The sequence below is a fragment of the Chionomys nivalis genome, chromosome 11 (assembly GCF_950005125.1).
Source record: "Chionomys nivalis chromosome 11, mChiNiv1.1, whole genome shotgun sequence".
Taxonomy (NCBI): Eukaryota; Metazoa; Chordata; class Mammalia; order Rodentia; family Cricetidae; genus Chionomys; species Chionomys nivalis.
In genome coordinates, this window is record NC_080096.1 from 33337554 (window position 1) to 33365219 (window position 27666).

Here is a 27666-nt window from a genome sequence, read left to right on the forward strand (position 1 = left end):
TACCACCTGAGTGCTTGGATTACAGGTCTTCATCACTATGCCAGCTAGCTTTAATTCCTTTAAGGCATTTTAGTATGGATTGAGCTGAATGTGTTTTGTCTCTGTGTGATGTTTGGTTGGACCATGACATTTTGACCTTTGTATGGGTGAGGTGTGAGAAGGCAGTGTGCCTGGGTGGGATTATTCCTAGTGAGTGGCGGCTGGAACGCAGGGAGTCTGTCCATCAGGGGTAACTGGGGGAGGGTGAGGAAAGACCTCGCCATTCATTTGGGTGAAGCTTTGAATGCAGCCCAGGGCTGTGCCTCGGCTCTTCAAGGTCTCTGTACAACAGGGATGGTCAACTCTTCACCACCCGGAGCTTAAATCAGTGGGCATCGGCATCCTGGGGACAATCTCCCGCATGGTTAGCTGGCCAAAGACAATTTCCTGCCTCCCAGCCACCGCTGGGGGTGCACAGCAGTTCTGCCATGGAGGTTGCTTGGCCAGGATTCCTTCCACAAACCTCCTAAAATAGCACCCTAGGCCCTGCTTCCTCCATCTCTTCTTCAGCTGGCCACTTTGCTGATCTTCCATCTCATCATGTCTTCCTGGATTTGCCCCTCCCTGGCATACTAAGGAGCAGGGAGCCGGAAGCTGAGCCTGGAGAGGTGGGCAGGACTGGAATGCCAAAGGAACACAGGCTTGCGTCATGTACTATGTTAAGCTTTTTTTTTAGAGACAGGGCCTGTGTAGCTTTGGGGTCTGTCTTGAAACTAGCTCTTGTAGACCAGGCTGGCCTCAAATTCACAGAGATCCACCTGCCTCTGCCTCCAGAGTGCTGGGATTAAATGCGTGCACCACTACCGCCTGGCAATGCTAAGATTTTTTTTTTAAGAATGTTACTTTTTTTTTTAAAGATTTATTTATTTATTTATTTATTTATTTATTTATTTATTTATTTATTATGTATACAACATTCTACCTCCATGTATACCTGCAGGCCAGAAGAAGGCACCAGATCTCATTACAGATGGCTGTGAGTTACTATGTTGTTGCTGGAAATTGAACTCAGGACTTCTGGAAAAGCAGCTAGTGCTTTTAACCTCTGAGCCACCTCTCCAGCCCTGCTAAGAATTTTTAAAAAACAGTATAGGGCCCTGATCATCTGCAAATACTGGGTCGGTATGCCACACCTGTCCAGTGTCCTCACATGGGCAGACAGGAAGCCTTTTTCTATGTGACCTTCACAGGGGCCTGGGCACCTTTGGGGGCCTGAGCTGGAGCTGCAGCTTCTGCCTTGGTTTGAACCTTGGGCTTTAATTGGCCAAGTCTATGACCTTTAGCCATGTAGCTTCTGCTTCTGAAGCTTGGGGTGAGTGATGGAAGCAAGATGGCTGAGTTTGCTGCTGGGGCCCTTTGGCACGGTGGGCTTCACTGCCTTAGGCTTCCCGAGGGCCCTAACAGTGGCCGCCTCTGTGCATGCGTTCTTTGCCTTCGCGTTGTCTGTCTGCACCTTCTGCAGGTCCGTGCTGTGCTTCTTGGCAAGGTGCATATTCCCCAGGAACTTGGGGTCGACCCCCTTAAGAGAACTGTAATTTTACAGAGGTTTCTGTGCCATTTACGGGACTGGCAGTGCGTGGTGTGGTTCTTGGGCTCCCTATGGTAACTGGCAGCTCCCGAAGTTCCTTATACTAAGCATTTATGCTTGCCAGTTGCCAAGTACTTTGATAAAACTTCAGCATCTAAGGTCTTCCCCTTTCTTTCTCTTTTTTGTTTTTCAAGACAGGGCTTCTCTGTGTAGCAGCCCTGGCTGTCTTGGAACTTGCTTTGTGGACCAAGCCGGCCTCGAAATTACAGAGATCCACCTGCTTCAGCCTCCCGAGTGCTGGGATCAAGGACATGCACCCCCACCACCCGGTTTTGAGGTCTTTCCCAGAACTAGACAAGACCAGGACTTCAGGCACTGACACTACACAAGCCACCTCTGATAGCTAACTTTCACGAGTCATCTAAAAACCAAAAAGCACCAGGGTCATCTGAAATGAGTTGGTATAGAATATATTTTACTCTTTAAAAATAAGACTTTGCGTGACCATAGCTTCTATGTACAAAAATAAACATCTTCATATAAATAACTTACATGGCAGAAGGGGGAAGAGGTACAGAGGCCTCCTTAGGAGTCATCAAGCAGTGAAGGCCAGGACTGGGAGAATGTACTAAAGACCCTCAGGCTTGGTCTGCAGAGGTGACAGTGTGGGGCAGAAGAGGACAGGGCTGCACTGCAGCCAGAACGCAGTCTTTCACCCCAACCTGGACCCACACAGGAGTTTCCCATGAGTCCTGTGTGCTAGGATGCTCTCAGCCAAGCAGTAGCTGTTCTCTTTGAGTTATCAGATAAGTTTGGGGTGGCTGAGTCAGGGGGAGAGATGCAGAGAGCGGCACCGGGCCTTCCAGGGGTCCACCATGCATTTCACCCGCCATTCATTGCTTCCCAGGGACTTCGTGTGGCCCCGTGGGGTCTCTGCGATTGAGAGGACCTTTCAATCAGTGGCTAGACCCAGCCCCCTAGAATAGAGCTGTCAGCAGCTAGGGTGGCAGCGGGGGGCTACGTGGGCTCATCAGGGGCTGGATGGACGTAGGCTCCGGGCAGTGGTGGTGGGTGGAGGGCCACAGTCATGGAGGTAGTCACTCTGGCAAAACTCTGGGGCAGGGTGGCGGGCATGCCCCACCTGAGCCCACTTCCCCGTGGAGCTGCAGGGCTGAGGACCTGTGGGCTCTCCTTGTAGATCTGTACCACCTGGAAGAGACCCCAGACCCAGTGAGTCCCTTCATGGAGATCACCACTACTGTTGACAGGCTGGGCTCCTGTCCGAGCTCACAATACAAGATTGCCAGGCTGCGCAAACCCTCTGGTCTGGGCCCTAAAAGGTTAAGGCCGGTTCCACCGAAGGTTGAGGGCCTTGGTAATGGGTCTGTCCCTTCCCTTGCTTTACCATCCCATCCCTGAGGGTGAGCACAGCGCGAGAGTTTGGTCACCTGTGGTGGGGGGCCCAGGATGGAGAGCAGTACAGGCAGCAGCAGGAGTCCATGAAGCAGGCCCAGGAGTGTTAGCACTGTCAGCACCACGAAGAAGTACCTGGGGGAAAGAAGGAGGGGTGGTGGCCAGGCCCTGAGGTCAGGGTGGGTCGTCCCCTCTTCCTGAGCCCTCTTATACCTTATGATGAAGTCAAAGTTGGAACCAGCAAGCATGAGCAGGCCCAGCAACGTGGAGACAGCCCCATCGGTCACAGGGGCAAATGTTTGCTCTAGAGCCCGAGCGGCGCGAAGGTTCCGGCTCCCCTGGGCAGTCAGGAAGCCCTAGGGAGAGAGTCCTGGGGTTCATCCTCTGCTGATCACAGCTAGCTTACCCAGTGTCCCCAGTGGCTGTTTATCTATTCCGGGGTGCACCTAGGAGAACTAACTTTGTGGGAATGGTCCGAAAGCATTGTTGAGTCCACTCTGGTAACATGAGAGGTGTGTCTGGCTGCACGGAGCCATGCCCAGAGAGGTGTCAATGGTGTTTGGTCAGTTTTGATGATGCCAGGCTGCTCATTCATCAAAGCACTGCTGCCTGTGACGGCCTTTGTGCCATGATGGTGAAATTATGTCACTTGTGGAGTCCGAAACACTACCCAGCCTTTCACAAAAAAGTGTGCACAGGGCCAGCAAGATGGCTCAGTGGAAAAGGGTGCTTGCTGCCAAGCCTGGTGATTTGAATTTAATTCCCAGGGCTAACAAACTGGACGGAGGGAACTAGCTACTGCAAGTGTCCTCTGACACACCTCCCTCAAAATTAATTATGTGTAATAATAAAACGTGCCAACTCCTGGCCCACACCTGACTTAGGGTAATAATAGGGTAACTTTTTTTTTTTTTTTTTTTTTTAAGATTTTTGTCTTTGTTTTATATGTATGGTTTGCCTGCATGTGTCTATGTGCACCACACGTGTGCAGTGCCTGAAGAGGCCATAAGAGAGGCTTTGGGTCCCCTGAGGCAAGTACAGATGTTTTGTGAGTGGCCAAGTGGGTGCTGGAAACTTAATCTGGGTCCTCTGCAAGAGCAGCCAGCATTGTTTACTGTGGAGCTGTCTCTTTAGTTCCTCAGGGTAATATTTAAAATTCTTTCTTTGTGTTGTTCTGCACACTGGCTCCCCCTCCCCGCATCAGTGCTGGGGAATATCCGATCAGATATGCATTCAACTACTGAAGTATATAGCTATAATCCTTTAGTATTTATTTGAGCCAGGGACTGGTGTAGTTTGGACTGGTTTCTGACTTGCTACAAACTCATAGCTGTGGATGAACTCATCCTCCTGCCTTCACCAATCAAGGAAGAGATTATAGGTGTATGCCACTATGCCCTATTCATATATTGCTTTATTTTTTTTTTTAAATGTATACAGTGTGCTGTCTGTCTATTTTGCCTGCACACCAGAAGAGGGCACTAGGTCTCCTTATAGATGGTTGTGAACTCAGGGAATTGAGCTCAGGACCTGTGGAAGAGCAGGCAATGCTCTTAGCCTCTGAGCCATCTCGCCAGCCCTTTTTTGTTTGTTTATTATTTGCTGGTTTTAGATGAGGTCTTGCAGATCACTATGTAGACCAGGCTGCCCTTAAAACTGCGGTGATCCTCCTGTTTCTGACTCCTGAGTGCCTGGATTACAGACGTGTACAATCACAGTAGGCTAATATATTGTTCTCATAATCTATTATGGGGCTGTGGGGACAGGCGAGGAATGCTATTTGTGAGGCTAACTGCTATGCTGGTGCTTCAGCTGGCCTGTGAATGTGACACCCTGGGAGAGCCCTGGACCCTCTTTGGCTCTAACACATTTATTTCAGTAGAATCCTCCTTCATACCCACATTGCTATCTGTGCAATTTCTGCTCCTCTTTATAGCAAAACTATCTAAAGGAATTGTTGGTTCCTAGGAATGAGGACATGGCCTAATGGCAGAGCACCTGCCTGGTGTGTAAGAGTTTGATCCAAAGTCTGAAAACACAAAAGTCAGAGGCAGGAGGATCAGGAGTTCAAGGTCATCCGCAGTCACACTAGGCAGTAGGTCAGCCTAGATTATGTAAGACTGCCTCAGGGAAAAATAATGTTTTCTGTCTTCCCACCTTCCATTCTGTCTTTACGCCATTCCAAACAGGCCTTTCTTTCTCTCTCACTACAGATGTGGCCCTTATTTGCTTATTTATTTACTGGCCATCTAGACTAATTAAGATACAATTATGAAGGCTGCAGAAATAGCTCAGTAGTTAAGAGCACTGGCTGCTCTTCCAGAGGACCTGGGTTCAATTCCCAGCACCCACATGGCAGTTCACAGCTGTCTGTAACTCCGGTTATAGGAGATCTGACACCTTCACACCAATGCACAGAAAATAAATTTAAATAAATTATTCTTTTTTTTTTTTTTTTTTTTTTTTTGTTTTTCAAGACAGGGTTTCTCTGTGGTTTTGGAGCCTGTCCTGGAACTAGCTCTGTAGACCAGGCTGGTCTCGAACTCACAGAGATCCGCCTGCCTCTGCCTCCCAAGTGCTGGGATTAAAGGCGTGAGCCACCACCGCCCGGCTTAAATAAATTATTCTTAAAAATAGAATAAAGGGGGCTGGAGAGATGGCTCAGAGGTTAAGAGCACTGACTGCTCTTCCAGAGGTCCTGAGTTCAATTCCCAGCAACCACATGATGGCTCACAACCATCTGTAATGAGATCTGGCGCCCTCTTCTGGTGTGTGGGAAGCAGAATGTTGTACACATAATAAATAAATTTAAAAAACCCCAGCATCTTTAGGTATATTTGAAAAAAAAATCTTTAAAAAAAAAAGAATAAAGGGGGCTGGAGAGATGGCTCAGAGGTTAAGAGCACTGACTGCTCTTCCAGAGGTTCTGAGTTCAATTCCCAGCAACCATATACTGGCTCACAAACATCTGTAATGAGATCTGGTGCCCTCTTCTGGCCTGCAGGGAAACATGCAAGAAGAATGCTGTATACATAATTAATAAATAAATCTTAAAAAAAATAGAATAAAGGTGTGCAACCACCATGCCCATTTTAAACAGTTCCTGGCACACAGAAGGTGATCGCACCCTCTCCTCCAAGGGCCTACGCTTACCAGAGCCACGTGAACTGTGAATTCAACACCAATGCCCACAGACGCCACGAGGATCACCACAGGGATGGCACTCAGCTTGATGCCCAGGAATCCCATGATACCAAAGAGCTCCACAGTCATCATGGCCAGGACCAGCACCTGTGGAGGGCAGGGCTCACCCAGGGTCTGCACAGGGCAGGGTGGGTGCTGCTCGGGTCTCTCCCACTCCACCGTGCAAACACTCACTATGAGGCCGGCTGTCCATGGATCGAGGAGCAGCAGAGCACAGACAAGGAAGGTGCACACCAGCAAGATGCAGATCGCCAACAGGAAGCAGCGCCGCAGCCCCAGATACTGCTCCCAGAAGAGGAAGGGGGAGCCGCTGGGGTAGGCATGTACTCCTGCCTGGCCTGCCTCCGTGCACGCCGCCCGGGCCCCCTCGATGGCTTCTACGAAGTCTGCAGTTTTCTGGAGTCCGTGCAACAGGAAGGGGAACTGGGCAAACTCCAAGGGCTGGGCTGCTGGGACTGTGGAGGGGGGCAGAGAGACAGAGGGAGGGTGTCGGGATGAGTGGGACGGTGAGGGGGGTGGAGGGTCAGGGCCGTGTGGCTGAGGACAGGTTCCAGGCGAGCCCCCCAGCACTCACTGCGAAGATTCTCCCCAGTGGTATCGTATTTGTCGTGCAGCCATTCCGGAGGTGGGGGGTAGAAGTTGGCCTGAGAGGCTGCTAGGCCCAGGGGGTCACTGCTCACCCACACAGTTAGCCCCATGTAGAAGAGCTCTGGTGGAATCAGTCCTTCCTTGTCCACCAGTTTCCTTGTGGTCAGCTGGGAAGGCAGAGAAGGCTTAAGGCCTGAGCCATGCGGTCTAGAGCCCACCGATGCTCTTTGACCAGTCAGTCCACTCCTCACCTGGTTGAAATCCAGAGGCTCCTGGGTGTTCCCAGTTTGGATGAGCAGTTTGTAGGCCAGGGCGCCATCCTCAGAGCCATTGCGGTAAGAGTGGCGGGTAATGCGCCCAGAAGCCCAATCCTGGTCAAATGCAGCCTGGATACCTGCAGTACACAGGATGGGCCAGTGTGGGCGGAGACTGCTCATCTATTTCCCAACTGCTCAGACCCAAATAACCACACAGAAATATTAATTACAACACTGTTTGACCAATGATTTAGGCATATTCGTAGCTAGCTCTTACATCTTGAATTAACCCATTTCTATTCATCTATGTATTGGCACGAGGCTGTGGTTTACTGGTAAGGATCTGGCATCTGTCTCCTTTGGCAGCTACATGGCATCTCCTTGACTCTGCCTACTTTCTCACTATATTTCTGTTCAGATTTCCTGCCTGGCCTTGCTCTGCAAAGCCACTGGCCAAAACAACTTTATTCATTAACCAATGGTAATAAAACATATTCCCAGCATACAGAGGGGAATCCCACATCATCTCCCCTCTTCTGTCTAATTTAAAAGAAAGGTTTTAACTTTAACATAGTAAAATTATATGTAACAAAACAGGTATCAAGCAAGAATTACAGTTACAATATTTAGTCTATTTGTATCTGGCAAAATTTAAAAAAAATATACTATCATCTATTTTATCTTTGAGAGTCTAAAGTTTATATTTAATTTATCTTTTATCATAACTAAAGGAAAACTGTCATTATAACTATTTGTCTTCAACTTCATCAAAGATCCCAGAAGGGGGGCTGGAGAGATGGCTCAGTGGTTAAGAGCACCGCCTGCTCTTCCAAAGGTCCTGAGTTCAATTCCCGGCAACCACATGGTGGCTCACAACCATCTGTAATGAGGTCTGGTACCCTCTTCTGGCCTGCAGGCATACACACAGACAGAATATTGTATACATAATAAATAAATATTTTTAAAAAAAAAAGATCCCAGAAGGATATAATATTACCTAAGTAAACAGGAAGTGCATTGTAAGCAACTTCCAAAGTTCTGGATTGACAGATATCTCGCTGCCTAGACAGTCACGATGGCTTATGGCTCTAGGAAGCTGTCCGACAAGTGGGTCTCTATGCCTCTAGACTGTGCTCTGCAGCAGTCCGACAAGGGTCTCTGGGCCTTACCTTGCAGCCAGCTGCGGTAGTAGTGCAGCCAGGTGCGGGGCGCCTGGGAGGCAGGCGGGGGCAGCACGGCCTTGAGGGAGCTGAAGCGCTGGTGCAGATCAAAGAGGGCACGTTGGGAGTGGGCGTAGTCAAAGCCACCCTGTGTCACCAGGGCCACCTCATACAGGGAGAAGTACCTGAGCTGGGCGCTCAGGAAGGCATGTTCCTTGGTGCCTCGAGGTACCACATCTGTCAGGGCCAGCCCATCTTGTACCAACGTGGCTCCATAGAGGCTCAGGCCCAAAAGTGCCCCAAAGAACACCAGCACCAAGGCCTGTGGAAAACAGGAACTAAGCAGGAGGCCTAGGGCCGCCCTCCAGCCCGCTGCCCTCCTTGGGGCCAGACATGCCGAGTCCCTGTTTTGCCGCACCTGGACTAACCTTGGCTTGTGTCTGGAGCAGTAACGGAGCAAACTGATATCGGGCAAAATGGGCTAGAGTCCAGTGGGCACAGAGCAGGGGCCTGCAGGCTGCCTTTGGCCTTGCCCCCTCCTGGCCTAGAAGGTCCCGTGTGGACCCTCCAGTGCTGTAGAGTTCAGAGCCCAGTGGGTCGGAAGGTGGGGATATCAGGTGGGTTTGAGGAGGCAAAATGGTGACTACGTGCTGGCTGCTGGCTTCGCAGTGGGTGAAAGCTTGCACCGTGGCCGTCAGGTGGGCAACGCCCACCGGCACTGTTCTGTCCCCTAGCTCCTGGGGCAGGATCTGAATGACTTGAGCAGGACAGGGGCTGGAAGAGTCAGAAGCCGATGAGTCATGCGCTAGACACAGGGGAGAGGATAGCTAGGATGAGGTTGAGGAAGGAAAAGGGCGGGCACCCAGGGACAGCACCTAGAAAAGCAGCAGAGAACATCTAGGCGCTGGCGGTGGCGGCGGCAGAGGTCGAGGCTGAGGATGGCCGGGAAGACGAGCATCACCGCTGCGAAGTTGCAGCCAACCACTATGGCCGCCTGGGAGACAGGATAAAGGCCCGATGAAGCGTGCTCCGAGCTCCATGGCCACCGCAATCCCACCTGCCCATTCATGAGGCCTCACCTGGAGGGAGAAAGCCCGCAATGCAGGAATGGGAACCAGGATGGCCATGAAGAAAGCAACCATGTTGTTGATGGATGTCAGAGCGACACTTGTGCCCGTGCGCCTCAAACACTCACCCATACGCTCCTGCCGGGACAGAACAGGGACACACTCTCAGGTTACAGAGGAGGGGAGGCTCAGAAACTTAGCAGGGAAGGAATTCAGATGCCACAGCAGTCAACATTTGTCAGGTACTATGAAAGGGCACGTGCCGGCCTAACGTCTTGAATTACATCACTGACCCCAGCGCAGCTACTGCTACTCCCATTTCTGTGCGGGCAGATGGATGCACAAAAAGGTTAATGAGCCGATCAGACAAGATTACTCAAACCAAGAGGCTCTTAACCACTTTGATGAACTTCAGCTGGGCCCAGGCTGATGGACGGGTTCTTACTGGGAGAGGGGTGTCGGGGGGAGCCTTTGTGAAGGCATGTGCCAGCAGGAATATGTCATCCACGCCGATGCCCAGAGCCAGAAAGGGCAGGACCTGGAGGGGCAGAGGGAGGACAATCAGGCATCTGGAGGAACCGCGTAGCTTGGGGTGACCACTGAAGGCTGCCCCCAGTCCTGGTCTACCTGAGTAGTAGCAGCATTGAAAGTGATGCCAAGCAGGGCACAAAGTCCAAGGCCTGAGGCCACTGCCAGGGCCACCAGCAACACCCCAGCAAGACCTACGGCCCCCTGGGACTGGGCACAGTCCCACCGTAGCATTGTTACGCAGGCATAGGCCAGCTGTGGGGAGAGGACACAGTCTCAGACAGGGACTTCCAGGGTGGGAACTTGCTGGGTGGGGTGAGGCAGGGCTGCTAGATGCGGGACCCACCATGAGCAGGTAGCCTCCCACCACGCGGGTGGCACTGACTTCAGAGAACTCGTGCAGGATATCGTCCAGGCTGGTGGAGGAGAAGGCGTGGATCTGCTGGGACGCGTTGGCAGGCAGAGCCTCCTGGGCTAGCTGGGGAGACAGGGTGGCTGTGAGGGGGCAGGAGGGAGGGGGTGACCTCAGCGAGCTCGCCTTTGGCTCTGCCCACACTGACCTGCACGAAGCGCCGCTGCCAGGTCTGTAGCACCGTGTTGGCCTGCTCCTCGCTCCAGCCAATGTCGTGTGTCTGGTAGTCGCCCCGGAAGTGCTCGTACAGCTGACGGGGACTCATTAGCAGGAAGGTGCTCTGCAAGGCTTCTGCCCTGGTTGGGAATACAGCGGGGGGTAGGGGTGGAGTCAGAGCTTGTAGGTCTGTGAGGCGCTTTCTCCAGAACTGCCTAGCATTACGGTGTGGACGTCCAGGTACCCTCACCAAGTCCCAGGGGACACCCGACCTCAGCAGCTGTCCTTGGAGACCCCTGGTTGTGCCCCCCAGCAGTAGCTCCTCTTGCCAGTGCATGAACTTGTGGGAGAAGCCATGACAGCCCCCACTCAGCTCTCGAGCCACATTGGGAGCCTAGAGGGGAAAGAGAAAGAGTTTATAAATCTTTAGGATTTTAAAAATTATATTTATTTATGTGTGTGCACAAGTTTGAGCGTGCAAGCATGTCATGGTATGTATGTGGAGGAGGCAGAGGTCGGAGGATAGTTTCTGAGTTTCTCTCTCTCTCTCTCTCTCTCTCTCTCTCTCTCTCCATCATGTGGGTCCTGGGAATCAAACTGGGATCATCAGGCTTGGTGAGGAGTGCCTTTACCTGCTGAGCCATCTCAGCAGCCCTGAGTTGAATATACTGAGAGCTCTAAGTGGCCAGGGATAATGCTCGGCGGTGGAGTGTCTGCCTAACGAGCATGCACAAGGCTCTGGATTCAATCACCATCACTATCACATACAGAAAAGAAGAGGTGAAAGTGTGATCCAGCCCCGCACGGTGATACACATCTGTACACCCAGCAATCAGGACGTGTGTGTGTGTGTGTGTGTGTGTGTGTGTGCTCCAGAGGCCACAGGAGGAATCAAAGGCCTGGAAAATGGGTTGTTGGAAGGAAGAGGTGTAATCACAGAGGGCTCTGAGAGCAGCCCCACCATTAAAGATACAGGCACTTGGGAAATGAGCTATGATAGTCGTAGCTAGCTTTATCTTGCATCCTTTTTTGTCCAGGGTGGCCTTAAACTCACTATGTATCCAGCCTGACCTTAAGCTTCTACTCTGTTTCTTTTTTCTTTTTTTTCAAAAAAACGTTTCTTACAGTTTATTTAACTTTTATTTTATGTGCATTGGTATGAAGGTGTCAGATCCCCTAGAACTGGATCTTCAGACAGTTGTGAGCTGCCATGTGGGTGTTGGGAATTGAACCCAGGTCCTCTGGAAGAGCAGTCAGTGCTCTTAACCACTGAGCCATCTCTCCAGCCCCCTTCTACTCTGTTTCTACCTCTGGAGTGTGGAGGGCTACAGGCATGAGCCATCATGCCCACTTTTTTTGTTGTTGTTTGTTTGTTTTTTTTTTTTTAGACAGAGTTATTCTATGTAACAGTCCTGGCTGTCTTTACTCTGTAGACCAGGCTGGCCTGGAACCCAAAGATCCACTTGCTTCTACCTGCAGGCAGTGGTGGCAAACGCCTTTAATCCCAGCACTTGGGAGGCAGAGGCAGGCGGATCTCTTTGAGTTAGAGGCCAACCTGGTCTACAAGAGCTAAGTTCCAGGACAGGCTCCAAAGCTACAGTGAAACCCTGTCTCAAAAAACAAAAACAAACAAATAAAAAAAGGCATGCACCACCACTGCCCGGCAAGAACAGAACACTTGTGTGTGTGTGTGTTTCCAGAAAACAAGGATGGGCAGAGCACCTCTCAGAACACAGACACAGGGAAGGGAGAAGAATGGGAACTTGTCTTTTCTTGGCAGATCTGGCCAGGAACCCACCTGTCTGCTGTGATGGTTGGGGGCACTAGGTGGGCAGTAGGGGTCATCGGGGTCCAGACAAGGTCGCCCAACGTAGGCCTGGCCCACCTGTGCTTTTTCTAGCAGCTCCCTGAAGCCCTCCAGAGAGGCGAAGGGGCCAAGCTCCTCTAGCAGCCTCTGGGGATCCAGGTTGGTCCACTGAATATCAGGACGGCCCCTGGGGAAAGCAAGCCCGTGGTTAATGAAGGTCAGAAATCAATGCCTGTCCGCTTCTGCCTTGGGCCCTGCTTCACTTGGCAGACCTCTTCCACGAGGAGAGTGTATAAGGTGCGGCTTGCCTCAGCGACCAGCCTGCTGCGGTGAGCTTTGGACACAAAAGGGGCTAAGACAGACCTTGGGACATACGTGCTTGATATGTGAACAGGTCAGAAAACCTCACTACCCCGCACTAAGATGACCAGACCCGCACCTGTGTCTAACAGGCTTTCTTTTCATTCCAAGCAACAACTCAGTTGACAGTTACCGCGAGCAGGAAAGTCTCTAGAGATCTTTGCCTGAGGTGTGTGTTCTGTCTAAACCAGACAGGCCTCCTTCCCTTCAGAGATGAGGAGAGGCAGGTGGAGAGCCTTGGGCAGCCCTTGGCAAGGCTTTCACCACTCTTTTCACTCACGCCCCCACACCTCTCCTTTCTTCGGGGAGTCCCTGGCGGGAGATGAAACAGGTTCCAGGGGCGGCTGGGGCAGCACTCACGGCAAGTAGGCAGAGCCCCCTTGGAGTTTGGCTCCCTCCCAGAAGCAGTCAAGCGGGGTGAGGATCACACATGGGAACAGCTTCTCGATCATCTGCCAAGGACACCCCGGGTCAGTAGGGTACCCTCTGCAATCCTCCCAACACCCCCACCTCCAGTGGAGGCTCTGAGCCTTCCCACAGTGCCTCACCCTGGGGGCACTCACCCGCTCAATCATCCCATTTTCAATGAGTGGAACTCCTGACTTGTAGCAGATTTTGTTCAAATCCCAGGACCTGCAAAGGCCAGGACACAGGTGAGCAGTAGGCTAGGGAGCCCCGTTCTAGAACTTCGGCAGCACGCGTCCGTGCCCAGCCACCCAGGGCTTCAGCCAGACTTACTTCCCATAAAGTGACACTTGAACTTTACTGGCTGTGAGGGCCGCCTGGAGGTGAAGGCCAAGCGCCTCGGCGGTGAGGACGTTTCCCCCCTCCTGGCGTGCAGTCTGAATCAGCATCTGAGAGGTGTAGGCAGTCTCCTCGCCCAGCTTCTCTCTGGTGTAGTGCAGCTCCTGGCTCACCCGGCTGTCCACTGCCGGAAGCAAAGAGAAAGGGCTGGGGGAAGGGCCCAGGTAGAGCAAGGTGGTCTGGGGCTCAGTGCAAGGGCTTGAAGGTTTGCACAGGTGTCAGACAGGTGTCAGTCCACGGTAGAGGGCCTGCCCAGAAGGTACAGGGCCCTGGGCTCAATCTCAGCGCCAGAGGGAAGATGCCAGTGTGAGCTAGGCTGGCAGGGTTAGAGGAACATCCCGGTACAGCACCCTCAGTTCCACTCTGCTTAGCTGGGCAGACGAAGGAGGGACCACAGGGGCCTGTGGAGAGGGTTTGCTCAAAATCTGGTCTAGAGGCTGCTTCTAGTCAGGAGCATGGGCAGTGATGGCTGTGCCTGGTAACTTTAGATCCCGCAGCCCATGGACAACGGGGAGTCAGTCTTCAGTGTCCTGCTTCCTGACACCGGGGCAAGGAGGGCTAGAGACCCAGACTCCATTCCTCGGCCTCACTGAGAGCCACGTCTGCGGCATCCCTCAAGTTCTGCATTATGCGAGCCATGGAGTCACCCACCCTGTCACCACCATGTCGTCCCCCCATCCCAGAAGGGACAATTTGAGGGGACATTGTAGAAATAAGAGCGGCGGGCTAAGTTCCTGGCACCCGGCCGCCCGCATGGCTAGCTTTATACCCGAAATAATTACACGGAAACTGTATTCTTTTAAACATTGCTTTTAAACATTAGTTCCAGCCTCTTATTGGCTAGCTTTTACATATTGATCTAACCCATTTCTAATATTCTGTGTAGCACCTATGGTTTACAGGAGGGTGAGGGCCACAGCAGGGACACTGTGGATTTGGTCTGCTCTCAGACTCAGTTTACCTTCTACTTGCCTGGAGGCCTTTCTTGGTAGCCGCAGTCACCCCTGGAACCCACCTACACTTGTTCCCTGCCTTCCCCTACCCCATTCTATGGCTCTGGCTGGTCTAGAACTAGCAGGATGTTCTCAAACTTGGGACAATTCTCCTACCTATGCTTTCCAAGTGCAGGGCTTATAAGTATGTGCTACCATTCCCAACAGCCAATCTCTTTTTCAAGACCACAGGCTCTCTTCTCTCTCTCTCTTTTTTTTTTTTTTTTTTTTTGCTCTCTTCTCTCTTTAAAGATTTATTTATTTATTAAAGGCGAGGTGGCGCACGCCTTTAATTCCAGCACTCGGGAGGCAGAGGCAGATGGATCTCTATGAGTTCGAGGCCAGCCTGGTCTAGAAGAGCTAGTTCCAGGACAGGAACCAAAAGCTACAGAGAAACCCTGTCTTGAAAATCAAAAAAAAAAAAAAAAAAAAAAAAAAGATTTATTTATTATATAGACAAAGTTCTGCCTGCATGTATGCTTGCAGGCCAGAAGAGGGCACCAGATCTCATTATAGATGGTTGTGAGTCATAACGTTGTTGCTGAGTACTGAACCCAGGTCTCTGGGAAGAGCAGCCAGTGTTTCTAACCCCTGAGCCATCTCTCCAGCCCCCGCCACACAGATTTTCTATCCAGGCCACTTCCTCTTCTTCCCTGCCCACCACTGTCCCCGGTCTCTACCGCAGTGCTGACTCCACCAGGCTTAGGTTAGCAGCTGCGACCTGGAAGGAAAGCGGACAGGACAGACAAATGCCCCTGTAAGTGAGGGCGCGGAGGCATGGGAGGAGGGAGAAAATGCGGGAGACTTGATAAGAAAGCGGGGGAAAAAACACAACTTAAAATACACCAGCAGGACTAAAGAATCCTCGGGATAAAATGTCAGACAAAGACAAACGTCAGCTCACAAGGGTGACGGCAGACAGCAGGGTAGAGAGGACACACTGTACAGGAGGAGGCCATAGGTTCAGGCGCTAGAACAAGGTTCTCTTCAGGCCCTGCTGCTGATACTCTGTGTCTTGGCAAATTATTATCCCTGAGCCTCAATTCTCACCTTTATTTAAGATATTAAAAAGACCTTTTAGGTTTATTTATTTTGTATATACAAATTTTTATTTAGTTTATATATGCAAATGTTTTGTCTGCATGCATGTATGTATACGCATCAGGTGCATGTCTGGGGCCCCCAGAGGTCAGATCTTCTGGAGCCGGAGTTACGGATTCTGAGCTACCACGTGGGTGCTAGGAATTGGACCTGGGTCTCTGGTAAGAGTAGCTGTGCTCCTACCCACCAAGTTGTCTCTCAAGCCCAATTTACGCTTCTTAGTGTGAGGCGGAGTGTGGAGACTCTGACTCCAGCTTCAGAAGCGGAAGCAGGAGGACTGGTGTTGAGTTCCATAGGCTTACAGCAGCCTGGCTACTCGGTGAGCCCGTCTCAAACACCAACCAACCAACCAACCAAACAGGCGGCTAGCGCGCCACCCTGGTAGTATTAGAATAAAGGCAGCGTGTGCCGGACAAGAGTTCTGTCCTACATCCTCTTAGAAGGGCTCATGTAGCCCAGGCTGGCCCTGAACTTGTTATGTAGTTGAGGGTGATGCGTAACTAATATTCTTCCTGCCTCCCGCAGAGATAAACATGCCTGCTTCTAGGCAGTGCTGGGAATGGACCAGGGCTTTGCGGGAACTAGAAGTCACTCTCCCCGCTGAGCTACACCTCATCTCTGGACCCTCCACTCCTTTTGTTTTTGCAATGGGGCCGTATGTAGTCCAGGCTGGCTTATGTAGCTGCGGCTGGTACTTAAGTAGCTGAGGTAGGATTGAGTTGATTAAGCTGTGAATTTAAGGCCAGCTTGAAGTACTGTAGGAGATCCTGTTTGAATAACAACAGCAATGAATTACTACCTATTCAATTAGCAAAAATTTAAAACTGACAGCATTGCTGGATTATAGAGGTCCACCACGGAGTGGAATCTGGTACGTTGTTTCAGTATGCTCGCAAGCACTAGTCCAAAAATGTTGCTTTTAAGGACGTAAGAGCTATTGTAGGGTTCACGTCTTGTGATCAAGACAGGAATCAGCAGGTTCTGAGCAGAGCCTTGGATGAATGACCTGATGTTTTCATCATCTGACAAGCCAGTAAGAGCTGGCCATTGGGATCAGAAAAAGGGTTCAGGAACCAGTGCTGTGCACTAATAAAGGTTTGGGGTTTCGATACTGTTAAGAGAGAGCCAATGGGCTATTGGCTTAGCAGTTAAGAGCGCAGACTGGTCTTTCAGAGAAGCTGGGTTCAATTCCTGGTACCTACATGGCATCCATGTAGCTGCCTGCCACTCCAGCTCCAGGGGATCTGATAGCTTCTGGACTCTGCAGGCACTTGGCAAACACGTGGTGCACAGGTATGCACGCAGGCAAACACCATGCACATAAATACACGATAGAGCGAGCCAGGGAAGAACCATAACGAGGCCGAAGGAGAAGAGACTGAATCAGACAGACAGTGGGGGGCGGGGGACTCACAGAAGAGCCCAAGTCTCTGCAGACTCTGAGAGGAAGAAGCAAGGACAGGGAGGCCCCAAGCAGGCACAGGGGCTGACTTGGCCAGAGTTCTGTGTACTTTAGGGGGCAATGGGAAGGCAGATTTGAATGAAGGCGAGGTTGCGAGGTTGATTTATTTCCTTAGCCTCTTTGCTAGCCTACTGATTTTTTTTTTTTTTTTGGTTTTTCAAGACAGGGTTTCTCTGTAGCTTTGGTGCCTGTCCCGGAACTAGCTCTTGTAGACCAGGCTGGCCTCGAACTCCCAGAGATCCGCCTGCCTCTGCCTCCCGAGTGCTGGGATTAAAGGTGTGCGCCACCACTGCCTGGCTTTAGCCTACTGATTTCACTAGCTGCTGATTAAGGACTCTGCCTGGATTCCTCCCTAGCGCCACAGGGCAAAAACACATTTTCCAAAGTGCCAATCATAGAAGGATTCACCAGTAACATACTCTCGCCAAGTAGAATAGACAGGAAATTGGCTAGGAGGTTTTTCAAATTTTTTCATTTTATTTATCTATCTATCTGTCTATCTGTCTGTCTGTCTGTCTATCCATCCATCCATCCATCCTCCATGTACCTACCTTCCCACCTATCAATTTATGCACTAGTATTGAACACAGGCTATGCATGCTAGGTAAGCATGTTACCACTACAGCCTCAGTCCTTTTTTAAAAAGTACTTTTAATTATGAGTGCGTATGTGTGCCTGTGGATGTGTGCCAGTGTCTCCCTGTGTGTGCATGTGCCCGCGCATGCGTGTGTCTGCTCTGCCCATCCCAGTGCTGGAGTTACAGATGTGTGCTCATGGCCTTCACACAGGTGTTGGGTCACGTGCCTGTGTGGCAAGCAAGCACTTTGCCCACTGAGCTACCTAATAGTTTGAGACACCATTTCAATAACCTGCCAAGACTGGTCTTGAATTCACTCTAGCCCAGGAAGTCCTCCATCTATGTCAGCCTACCAAGTAACTGAGATGATCGGCCTGTGCAAACAGGCTCAGCCTTCATCACTTTAAGAGACACAGGGCGGAGTGTGGTGGTGCACGTCTTTAATCTCAGCACTTAGGAAGGCACAAGGCAGGAGAATCAAGATTATCCCTCAGCATGAAGAAGTTCGCGGTCAGTCTGGCCTACAGGAGACAGGGTCTGCCTTTGTATCCCTGGTTGGTCTAGAGCCCTCAACACACTCCTGCCTCTGCTTCTAGGCATAAGCCACCATGTCCAGATATGACTTCAGCTTCCTTGTCTTTTCTTCCTCTTCCTCCATTATCATCCTCACCATTTGGCCCAGACTGGTCTTGAACTCATCTCCCCAGTGCCACCATGTCCAGGAGCAACAGCATCTTGGGATAAGCCTGAGGACAAGTCTCATATGCTGAAGACAGAGAGGAAAGAAAGAACCTGGGTCCTGGCTGCTGTCCTTCGTCTGCCAGACTAATCACCCAGAATTTTCTATTGCCAAATCTCCTGTTACAAGAACAAAACCTCAGCCTTCTTCCTTCCTGTGCTATGGACCCCCTTCCCTCTCTTTCATGTGGCTACAAGGACTCCTAATGATATAGTTAGTAGTGTTCTGCAGAAGATTGAAAAGGTCTTAACTGTGGCCCCATCACAGGGTGGGAAGGATGAGTTAATTGCGAGAGACATTAAAAAGAGGAACCAATAAATGAGAACTGGGACCAGCTCCTAGGGATTTAGCTTTGAGCCGCTGCTGATGCCACGGACAGGTGGGTGATCATGCCCTGTCTTCACATCAAAGGGCTGACCGCGCTCCTTATCTTCGAGTCAGGCTACTTGCGATCATCTGTCCTTTACAGAACTATCTATCTGTGTGTGCATGCAGGTGTGCATGCCTGTGTCCAAACAAAGAAGGCAAACGAGGATGGTGGGGGCCTCTGTCTCCTTGAAGCCAGGCTTTGTGTTTTCTTGGGTAGGCCTGAAGCCAACAAATCCCAGAGACCCTCCATTCCCCCGACGCTGGAGATTTCACACGCGCACGCACGTGAGAGAGAGAGAGACTCTGCTACATGGGTGCTGGGATCTGAGCCCTGGTCCTTGAGATTGCGCAGCTAACACTTCTCACTACCCAGACATCTTCCCAGCCCCTCCACCTCATTTCCTGAGACAAAGTTTGTGCCTGAGCCCGGAGCCCGTGGCTCAGTGGGACTAGCTGGCAGTCCCAGAATCTGCCTGTCCCACTCCCCCGTGCCAGGGTTGCACTGCCACGTCTGGCTTTTACGTGGATGCTGAGGATCAAACTCAGGTTCTCACGCGTGTACAGGAAGTAAGTGCTTTCCTCACTGAGCCATCCTCCAAGACCCCCAAAAATTCAGGAAAAGCAAAGGAAAACAGGTCACATTTTACAGCCAAGGAGGGCCTTGACCTCTGTTTGAAACTCTGCTGACTGAGGTCCTGCTCCTTCTACTTCCTATCCTAGCAAAACTAGAAACAAAAAAATCTCTAAGGCTCTCAATTTGATCAGCTCCTCATCGGGAAGGGTGTTAAATGAGGAGACTTAACTGCAGAGCTACAGAGAAATGTCATGGTCACTGCTTTTAGACAGCGATCCTACTAATCTCAACACAAAGGAGTCTATGGCAAGAGAATCCCAAGGATGACACGGGGAGGCCATATCCCAAAAGGTCTAGGAATCAACTACCCCGCTTACAATTCCTTTCTCCCAACAGCAGAAACCCGGCGGAGTTCCTCTTTTGACGGAGGGCAGGAGGGGGATGAGCGAATGTGGATGTTGAAGCAATGTTTAATTGGGGAAGATCTGGGGAATGCAGAAAGAGGAAGGGAAGGGGGGAGCGTGCGAGACTCACTTTATTGTGGTAGGATATTCAAAAGTCATTTGGGACCACCCAAGCAGCCGTGGTTTGTGTGGGCGCACGCACACATGCATGTATGCACATGTGGGTCCTGATGCTGGGGCAGGCTGGCAGGCAGGGAGAAACATCTGCTGTGGACCCGAGGGCTGTCTTGAGAGGGTGAGCGCTTAGGAGTCTGCAGAGGGCTGGGGGAGGGTGGAAACTGGGGTGGGAGTCCAAGATGCAGGAAGGCGCCAGGAACATCTGCTCCATATCCCAAGACTTGCCAGCATTTGAAATAACTCAAGGGTGCGAGACAGCGACCTGGGACCTGCCCTGGGTGTGGGCCAGGGCTGGGGAGGTCTGGGGACGACTGCAAATGCAGATTCCCCAGGAAGGACAGAGAAGCCTGGGACTTGGTCAGACAGCTGCCAGACGAAACCAGGCGTCAGGGAAGAATAGAGCCATGCTGAAATCATCAATCGCTTAATGCTCCCATTAGGAAGTGGGGATCTGATCTCATTTGACCCTGACTATTGCCTCAAAGTGCAGTCTAGGCTACTTCTCCACCCCAGGGCTGCAGGAGCCTGGGTGCGCGACATTTCTACCCAGAAGTCCAGTCAGATGGTATGATCAAGGGTTTCTATCTTTCCACACCTAACTTTTCTTTTATTCTCTGGCTTCACCCCCTTCCCAGTGTCAGGGATCTTGGGTATGCTAGACAAGCCGTCTGCCGCCAGCTACATCCCCAGCAATCTCCCTTCTGGCTGTCCTTTTCTCTCTGTCTCTCCGAGACAGGCCATTGTTGAATTCCAAGACTGAAGCAATTCTCTTGCCTCAACCCCTTGGGTAGCTAGAACCACAGTCTAGCTGCCAGTTTCCTGGTCCCTCCCTGCCTTCTCTTATACAACATGACTACCTTCTGCTTTGTTTTGTGTGGAACTTATCCCAGCACACATTTTACTTTCCTTGGCTACCGAGAAATGAGTCTTGTTCTGTTTGTTAAACTCTGATGTACAATTAAAAAAAAAAAAAAAAAGGGCTCACTGGGTGGCGGTGGCACACACCTTTAATGGCAGCACCCAGGAGGCAGAGGGAGGAAGATCTCTGAGTTCGAGGCCAGCCTGGTCTATAGAATAAGTTCCAGGACAGCCAGGGCCATACAGAGAAACCCTGTCTCAACGAAAAGAAACAAAACAACCTAGCTATAAAGGTTAAATATACATACATATGATCAAAGATAAATATTCTATAAGCTTAGTCATAGGAGGCTACCATCTAGAGATGTCCATTTCAGGGTGAGAGAGGTAGGGGGGAGGCTGAGGGTACAGCTTTGCATGCACAAAGCCCTGGGCTCCATTCACAGCCCTGAGGAAGACTGGGGGAGAGGCAGGCATTCTCCAACATGCCCAGATACCCAGACTTGGGAGACTCCCCTCCAGATCCTTGACCAGGTTTGCTGGGGCTCGGTGAGCAGTTCCTCATCCTGACCTTCGTCTTGGGCTCCCACCAAGCAAAGCAGCTATGGCCAGTGTGGGCAACTCACCTTCTACCCAGAGCTGTTCCAGGTCTGTCTCAATTACGGCCACTCGGAGACCCAGTGCCAGAGCCCCAAAGGCCACCAGTCCCAGGAAGAGCACTTTACCACAGTGTCTCTGGATCCTGCACCCCAGGGAGAAGAGGAGGCCTTGGAAGTGAGCACGAAGCCAGAGAGGAGCCTGCAGGCTCCCAGCTAGGATCTGGGATGGAAAGAGAAGGGTCAGCCAGGTGTCAGCTTAATACAGAACCCTTCCCTTGTCTCTCTCTGTCAAGTCCTAGTTTCCTGACTTCTGGATGCAGGGCAGGAAGCAGCTACAGATAGAGACTTCAAATTGAAGACTTAACTCTGTTCCGCTCTGCCTTCTCCACAAGCACATCTGAGAATGCCCCCCCTTCTTTTAGTGTTGTGAGCCATGAACACACACTAGTTGTCAGTTGGGCACAGAGGCAAACCCAAAGACGTACTGTTTTCACTGTCCGGATGATAGGACAGTGAGCTAGCGCTCACACGTCTTCACAGATCCAGTAACACTTGACCAGAAACCATCACACACCCCGCACACGGTCAAGTGACAGACAACCCTGCTTCTTCTAGCTTCTCTTCTGCTCACCTGAGGAGGCCGAGCTGGAGGTGTGTAGCTAGGAGGCAGCTCTCCAAGAGACAGCGACCGAACCATGCTGGTGAGGATGGGGGGCGCGAGCACCCCCAACCTGCGTTATCTGAGCACGTCCATAGGCTAGCTCGGCCCCTTGTGCCGTCCGGCTTCGCCTGGAGATTCCTAGGGGCCGCGAACGTGCGATCGTGGGAGAGACGCGGGTGCAGATGCACAGGAGCAGCCTGGAGTTGCGGTGAGGGGTGGCTCAGGTCCGCGGCGCTAAGTCCCGCTGGATCTGTGGACCGTGCTTCAAAGTGGACTCCGCGTGTGGGTGGAACCGGCTGGCTGAGAAGCACCTCACAGCTCAAGGTGGCGACTGCGGATCTCTCGGGAAGCAGCAGGAGCCTCAGAAAAAGCAGCGGGCCGGGGTGACGCCCTCCCATTGGCTGAGGGCGCCGCAAATTACCCGCAGCCCGGCTGCCGGATCCGTTGCTAGGTAACGGCGCCGCAGGGGGCGGGGCAGGAGACCACCCAGGCAGGGCCACCCCTTGCCTCGCCTCCCCAGTTCGCCTCCCCGCCCGCGGGGCCCAGGGGGAGGAGGAGGGAGGGCGATCCTGGAGGCGCTAGTCGCTGGCCAAGAGTAAGTCAGGATGTTGAGAAAGGGAGTCTGCTGGTCCCCTTAGAGCCACCCTTTCTTCCTGACCCAGCGCAACCCCAAGGAGCTCCTTTCCACTCTCTCCGTGTAGGCCAGAGTCATCGCTCTAAAATGCTTATCTCATGATTGATCCAAAGCCCAGGACCCAGCACCATCCAAACTATAGTTAAAGCTTTTTCTCCCCTAAGTGCCTCACACCCACTCAGTTGCCTTCCAGTCCCGAATCGCCCTCAGTAATTTCCTAAATTCGCCATGTTGTTCACAGAGTCTTGCCTTTGTATATGTTGGGGCCCCTTTGTCAAACCTGAACTAGAATCAATCAGTCCAGACTTTTGGAAGATTTCCTTGACTCCCTTTTGCTCTGGTAGATAATTACTTTTTTCTTTGTGGTTCTTATCAACATTCAGTTTTTGTGCACTGTATTTTTAAAAAGTTTGTTTGAAGATGTTTTTTGAGGCAGGGTCTCAGGTAGCACTGGTTGGCCTTGAACTCCTGTCCCTATTGCCTCCACCTCTCCAATTCAGGGATTATACAGACCTGTATTGCGCAGCCTGTCCTATGTGTGATGACATAACTTATGTATAGCAACTGAAAGTCTGTTCCCCTGCTAGAAAGTAAGCGGTGCTCAGGGATATTGAGAACGTTCCTAAAAGCTGAAGAGACCAGGTGTAGCCCGTGGTGGTGGCACGCTCCTTTAATCCTAGCGCTCGGGAGGCAGAGACAGGTGGATCTCTGAGTTCGAGCCTAGCCTGAGGTACAGAGCAAGTTCAAGGACAGGGTCCAAAAAGCTACACAGAGAAACCCTGTCTCGAGAAACGAAAGAAAGAAAGAAAGAAAGAAAGAAAGAAAGAAAGAAAGAAAGAAAGAAAGAAAGAAAGAAAGAAAGAAAGAAAGAAACCAGGTTTAGTAATGACAGGCAATGAGAACAGCTTGTCTGTTAAACTTTCCCATCTGATTGTGCTGTTTCTGTTTGTTCCTGACTGATTAACTCTGATACGGCATAGAAGGGTAAAAATCAATATCTAATACAAAAGCTTTGGGAAAGAAGCTGGCATGGTGGCGCATGCCTTTAATCCCAGCACTCAGGAGGCAGAGGCTGGTGGATCTCTGTGAGTTCCACCTCAACATGGTCTACACAGAGAGTTCTGGGACAGCCAGGGCTACCTAGAGAAACTCTGTCTCAGAAAACAAACAAAATAAAGTTTGGGAGAAAGAAAGACTGCAATAAATCCATTATTCTGATACTGCTAACACATCTGGCTAGCCTCTTGCTCAATTCTTTCAGACTTTTTAATCATTATATCATAAATATTTCATGTTACTACCCATCATTCAGAGTGTCCTTAGGACAGATTCCCAGAAATGAGGTTGTTTGGGTCAAAAAGCATGAATATGTTTTTGGTCTTGCTACATACTGCCAAACTTTTTGAGAACTTGGGTGAATTAACATCAGCTCCAGGGTTTAGTCTTAGGGACCAACAGCTGGGCTGAGGGGTGGTTTCCTAAGGAGGCATCAGTGCATCTGTCTACCACACTGATGCCCTGTGGCTGAGTGGCACCTGGACATGAAAGGATGCCTGGGGGCCGGAAAGAGAGCTCAGCAGTTAAGATCACCTCCCAGCACCCACAGTTCACAATTGTCCGTAACTTGGGTGCAAGGATAACCTTCTGGCCTCTGAAGGCAACTTCATACACACGATAAACATACAGACACGCAGGCCTTACACATAAATAAAGAGAAATATTTTAAGAAGGCAGCCAGGTAGTGTTGGCACACATCTTTAATCCCAGCACTCAGGAGGCAGAGGCAGGTGAATCTCTGAGTTCAAGCCCAGTCTGGTCTATGAAGCAAGTTCCAGGACAGGCTCCAAAGCTACACAGAGACTCCGTTTCAAAAAATGAGAAAAAAAAAAAAGACAGGAAGCCTGTATACACAGTACTTTCCCCTGCCATAAAAGGAAGCCCTCTGCTGAAGAAGTGTACCCCTAGCAAGACTCTGGAAATAGAAACAGCTCTGAAGTGGGCTTGATAGGACTCCTACATTCATCTTGGGGCTATGAAGACAGGAATTGCCTGGAATAAGCACAGGTGGCATTATGATGCCAGGACAGATCAGATCTGACCGGCCTTTCTTCTCTCTCTCTCTCTCTCTCTCTCTCTCTCTCTCTCTCTCTCTCTCTCTCTCTCTCTCTCTCTCCCCTCTCTCTCTCTTTCTTTTCGAGACAGGGTTTCTCTGTAGCTTTGGAGCCTGTCCTGGAACTAGCTCTTGTAGACCAGGCTGGTCTTGAACTCACAGAGATCCGCCTGCCTCTGCCTCCCGAGTGCTGGGATTAAAGGTGTGCGCCACCACCACCTGGCTAAGGTTGGTCTTGAGTAGGGGGATTGCAGGTTTTTCTATGGATGCTTCTGAAAGAGCCTATCCACTGAGAAATCAGTCCAAGCACAATAGAAGAAATGGGTCTATACTTTCTAGCCTTCCAACGCTAGGACTGTTGCCCTCTGGCGACTTACTTGAATCTCCAAAATGATCAAATGTGTGTTTGTTTGTATGTGGATATGTGCACGTGAGTGCAGGTGCCCGGGAGACCAGAGTTCTGTCCTCCTAGAGCTGGAGTTATGTAAGACTTTAAGACAATCCTGAAGCCATTTCTGACAACTCTGAACCCTCTCAGCCTCCGTGCCATAGTGCTTCCCCTCCTCCCCTGGGAACCAAGGACCTAACAGCTACACTCACACGTACTCAGTTCCTGAACAATTACCCATATACGTATGTTTTGATTCGGTCCCCTGGGAAACGGGGTCAAAATGACCTCTTACCTCATCTGATCTGGCAACAGCTCTCCAGCCAATTATTGGTAATAGCCCTTTCGAATAAGCCAATCCTAAGAACAACTCCCCTTGATTCTGTGGCCTTCTCCTTTAAAAGTAGCCCCTGCCAGCTATTTGAGGTCTCTCGGCTTCCCGAATGCTGAGGGACCCTGTCATGACAGAATTAATAAAATCTTCATGCTTTTGCATTGGCTGTGGTGTATGAAGTGGTCCCTGGGGGCGACTCCTCCTTGGTGTTTGGACGCTAGAGTCCAACAGTTTCAGGCAGCAAGATACCTGATGTGGGTGCTGAAAGCTGAACTTGGTTTTCTGCAAGGGCAGTACATGCTCTTAGCCATCTTTCCTGCCTCTAACATGGCTTTTCTTTCCCGCAATAAAATGACTTCCCGAGTGGGGCGCCAGACCAGGTAATCAGCAGGAATGAGATGAAGATGCCTGGCAGGGCGTGGTGGTGCACGCTTTTTTTGTTTTTTTTTGTTTTTTTGTTTTTTTCGAGACAGGGTTTCTCTGTGGTTTTGGAGCCTGTCCTGGAACTAACTCTTGTAGACCAGGCTGGTCTCGAACTCACAGAGATCCGCCTGCCTCTGCCTCCCGAGTGCTGGGATTAAAGGCGTGTGCCACCAGCGCCCGGCTGGTGCACGCTTTTGATCCCAGCACTTGGGAGGCAAAGGCAGGTAGATCTCTATGAGTTCAAGACCAGACTGGTCTACAAAAATAGTTCCAGGACAGAGCTACACAGAGAAACCCTGTCTCAAAAAACAAAACAGAAAAAAAAAAAATAAGAAAGAAGCTTGCTTCCTATGTGAACAGGGTGTGTCCCTGTTACTTCTACTAGGTGTGGGTCTGTGTTTGGGCCTAAACCTGAGACTTTCCTCAAAGAATAGCAGAAGAGAAGAGTGATCTTCTACAAGGATCAACTCTTGATTACCAGTTAGTGAGTTAAACATGCCTACTACTCCTTTAATCCCAGCACTTGGGAGGCAGAGGCAGGCGAATCTCCGTGAGTTCAAGACCAGCCTGGTCTACAAAAATAGTTCCAAGACAGTCAGAGCTGTTAACACAGAGAAACCCTGTCTTGAAAAAAGAAGGAGGAGGAGAAGGAGGAGGAGGAGGAGAAGGAGGACAGGGTTCCCCTTTTGCAGCCCTGGCTGTCCTGGAACTTGCTCTGTAGACCAGGTTGGCCTGAATTCAGAGCCATCTTCCCTGCCTTTGCCTCCCAAATGCTGGGATTAAAGGTGTGCACCACCACCACAGGCCTGCTTTTCTTTCTTTTTTTTTAAAGAGGGGAGTCCAGAGATCACAGAGGAAATTGCTGACCTCGGATATTCAGGAGTACCCAGAAAGGAAGCAGATGGGGAAGGGAGGAGGGTAGCAATCTAAGCATAATTTGAGGTCCGATATCTTTGTTATTGTTGCTGAGACAGGGTCTCTGTAGCCAGGGCTGTCCTGGAACTCACTATGTAGACCAGGCTGGCCATAAAAGAGATCCATTTGCTTCTGTTTCTTGACTGGTCCAGCTTTTTTTCTTTTTAAATTTTCTCTTTTTTTAACTTTTGGTCTTTCTGGTCCACCTCCTAAGTGTTGAGGTTACAAGTGTATGCCACTACATGTGGGTTATGCAGTACTGGGGATTGAACCTAGGACTTCCTACATAACAGGTAAGTGCTCTATTGCCTGATCTACAGCTCTAGTCCCTAACATAGGATCATAGGATTAATGAAATGTTATTGAGAACAGTGCTTTAAGGTGGAGCGCGCGCACACGCGCACACACACACACACACACACGTGTGTACACACACAGTGTGGGAGAAAGTGAGGGCTGCGGCTTCAGGGGACGATCAGTATGACTCAGGACAGTTCTTATCATGTATTTTTCCAGACTGCTCACTATAATGTTTGCTTGCTTCTGTTGTCTGGGCCAGGCAGAGGGAATGACCATGATGGGGAGGAAGAAGAGGTGGCCTGTTAGACTTATGTGTCAAGCCTGCTGTGTGTGCATCTTCCCACTAGGCAGCTTCACATTCTCCAAGTGGCTCAAGTCTATGACAGGCCATTCTGGCCTCCAAACAGTGCCCCTTTCCCTCAGGGTCAGCTCCATCTCAGAGCTTTCTAGACCTTCTATTTGGGTCTTCCCACAGACAGAGTTAACTATTTAGTGTTTGTCTTTGTTTCTGCTGAGAAGGGGCCTTCCTATGGTACCGAACCTCATCTGGATCTCCTAGGCTCAAGTGATTTTCCCATTCAGCTCTGAAGCGCTGGGACTACAGGCACCCAACACACACTCGACTACTTCGGAAGCAACCTGTAAAGGTCTGGCTTATGTAGGGATGGCTGCAGATAAACAGAAGGTAGTTCCTGCAAATCTCAGTTTGGGAAGGAACTTGTTGGG

General features: G+C 50.7%; 1 protein-coding gene and 1 pseudogene across 3 annotated transcripts; both read right to left on the reverse strand.

Annotated features, from left to right (window-relative positions):
* Positions 1–1212: 1212 nt before the first annotated feature.
* Positions 1213–2163, reverse strand: LOC130884324 (60S ribosomal protein L29-like; annotated as a pseudogene).
* Positions 2084–22159, reverse strand: Ptch2 (patched 2). 3 transcript variants are annotated; one of them, XM_057783806.1, is made up of 23 exons: positions 21807–22159; positions 21203–21395; positions 13258–13447; positions 13083–13152; positions 12880–12971; positions 12151–12346; positions 10625–10746; positions 10345–10492; positions 10131–10262; positions 9884–10039; positions 9702–9794; positions 9269–9394; positions 9065–9183; positions 8608–8963; positions 8375–8511; positions 8199–8286; positions 7024–7166; positions 6759–6939; positions 6359–6639; positions 6134–6271; positions 3194–3336; positions 3016–3115; positions 2084–2776 (listed from the first exon to the last, which is right to left on the reverse strand). In XM_057783806.1, the coding sequence occupies exons 1-23, from the start codon at positions 21870–21872 to the stop codon at positions 2585–2587; spliced, it is 3462 nt and encodes a 1153-aa protein (XP_057639789.1). In that variant the 5' UTR covers positions 21873–22159; the 3' UTR covers positions 2084–2584. The 3 variants fall into 3 exon arrangements, with proteins under 3 accessions (XP_057639789.1, XP_057639788.1, XP_057639790.1); XM_057783805.1 differs by having other exon boundaries at positions 8199–8511; positions 8618–8963; XM_057783807.1 differs by lacking the exons at positions 2084–2776; positions 3016–3115; positions 3194–3336; positions 6134–6271; positions 6359–6639 and having other exon boundaries at positions 6804–6939; positions 8618–8963.
* Between the last annotated feature and the right edge of the window lie 5507 nt (positions 22160–27666).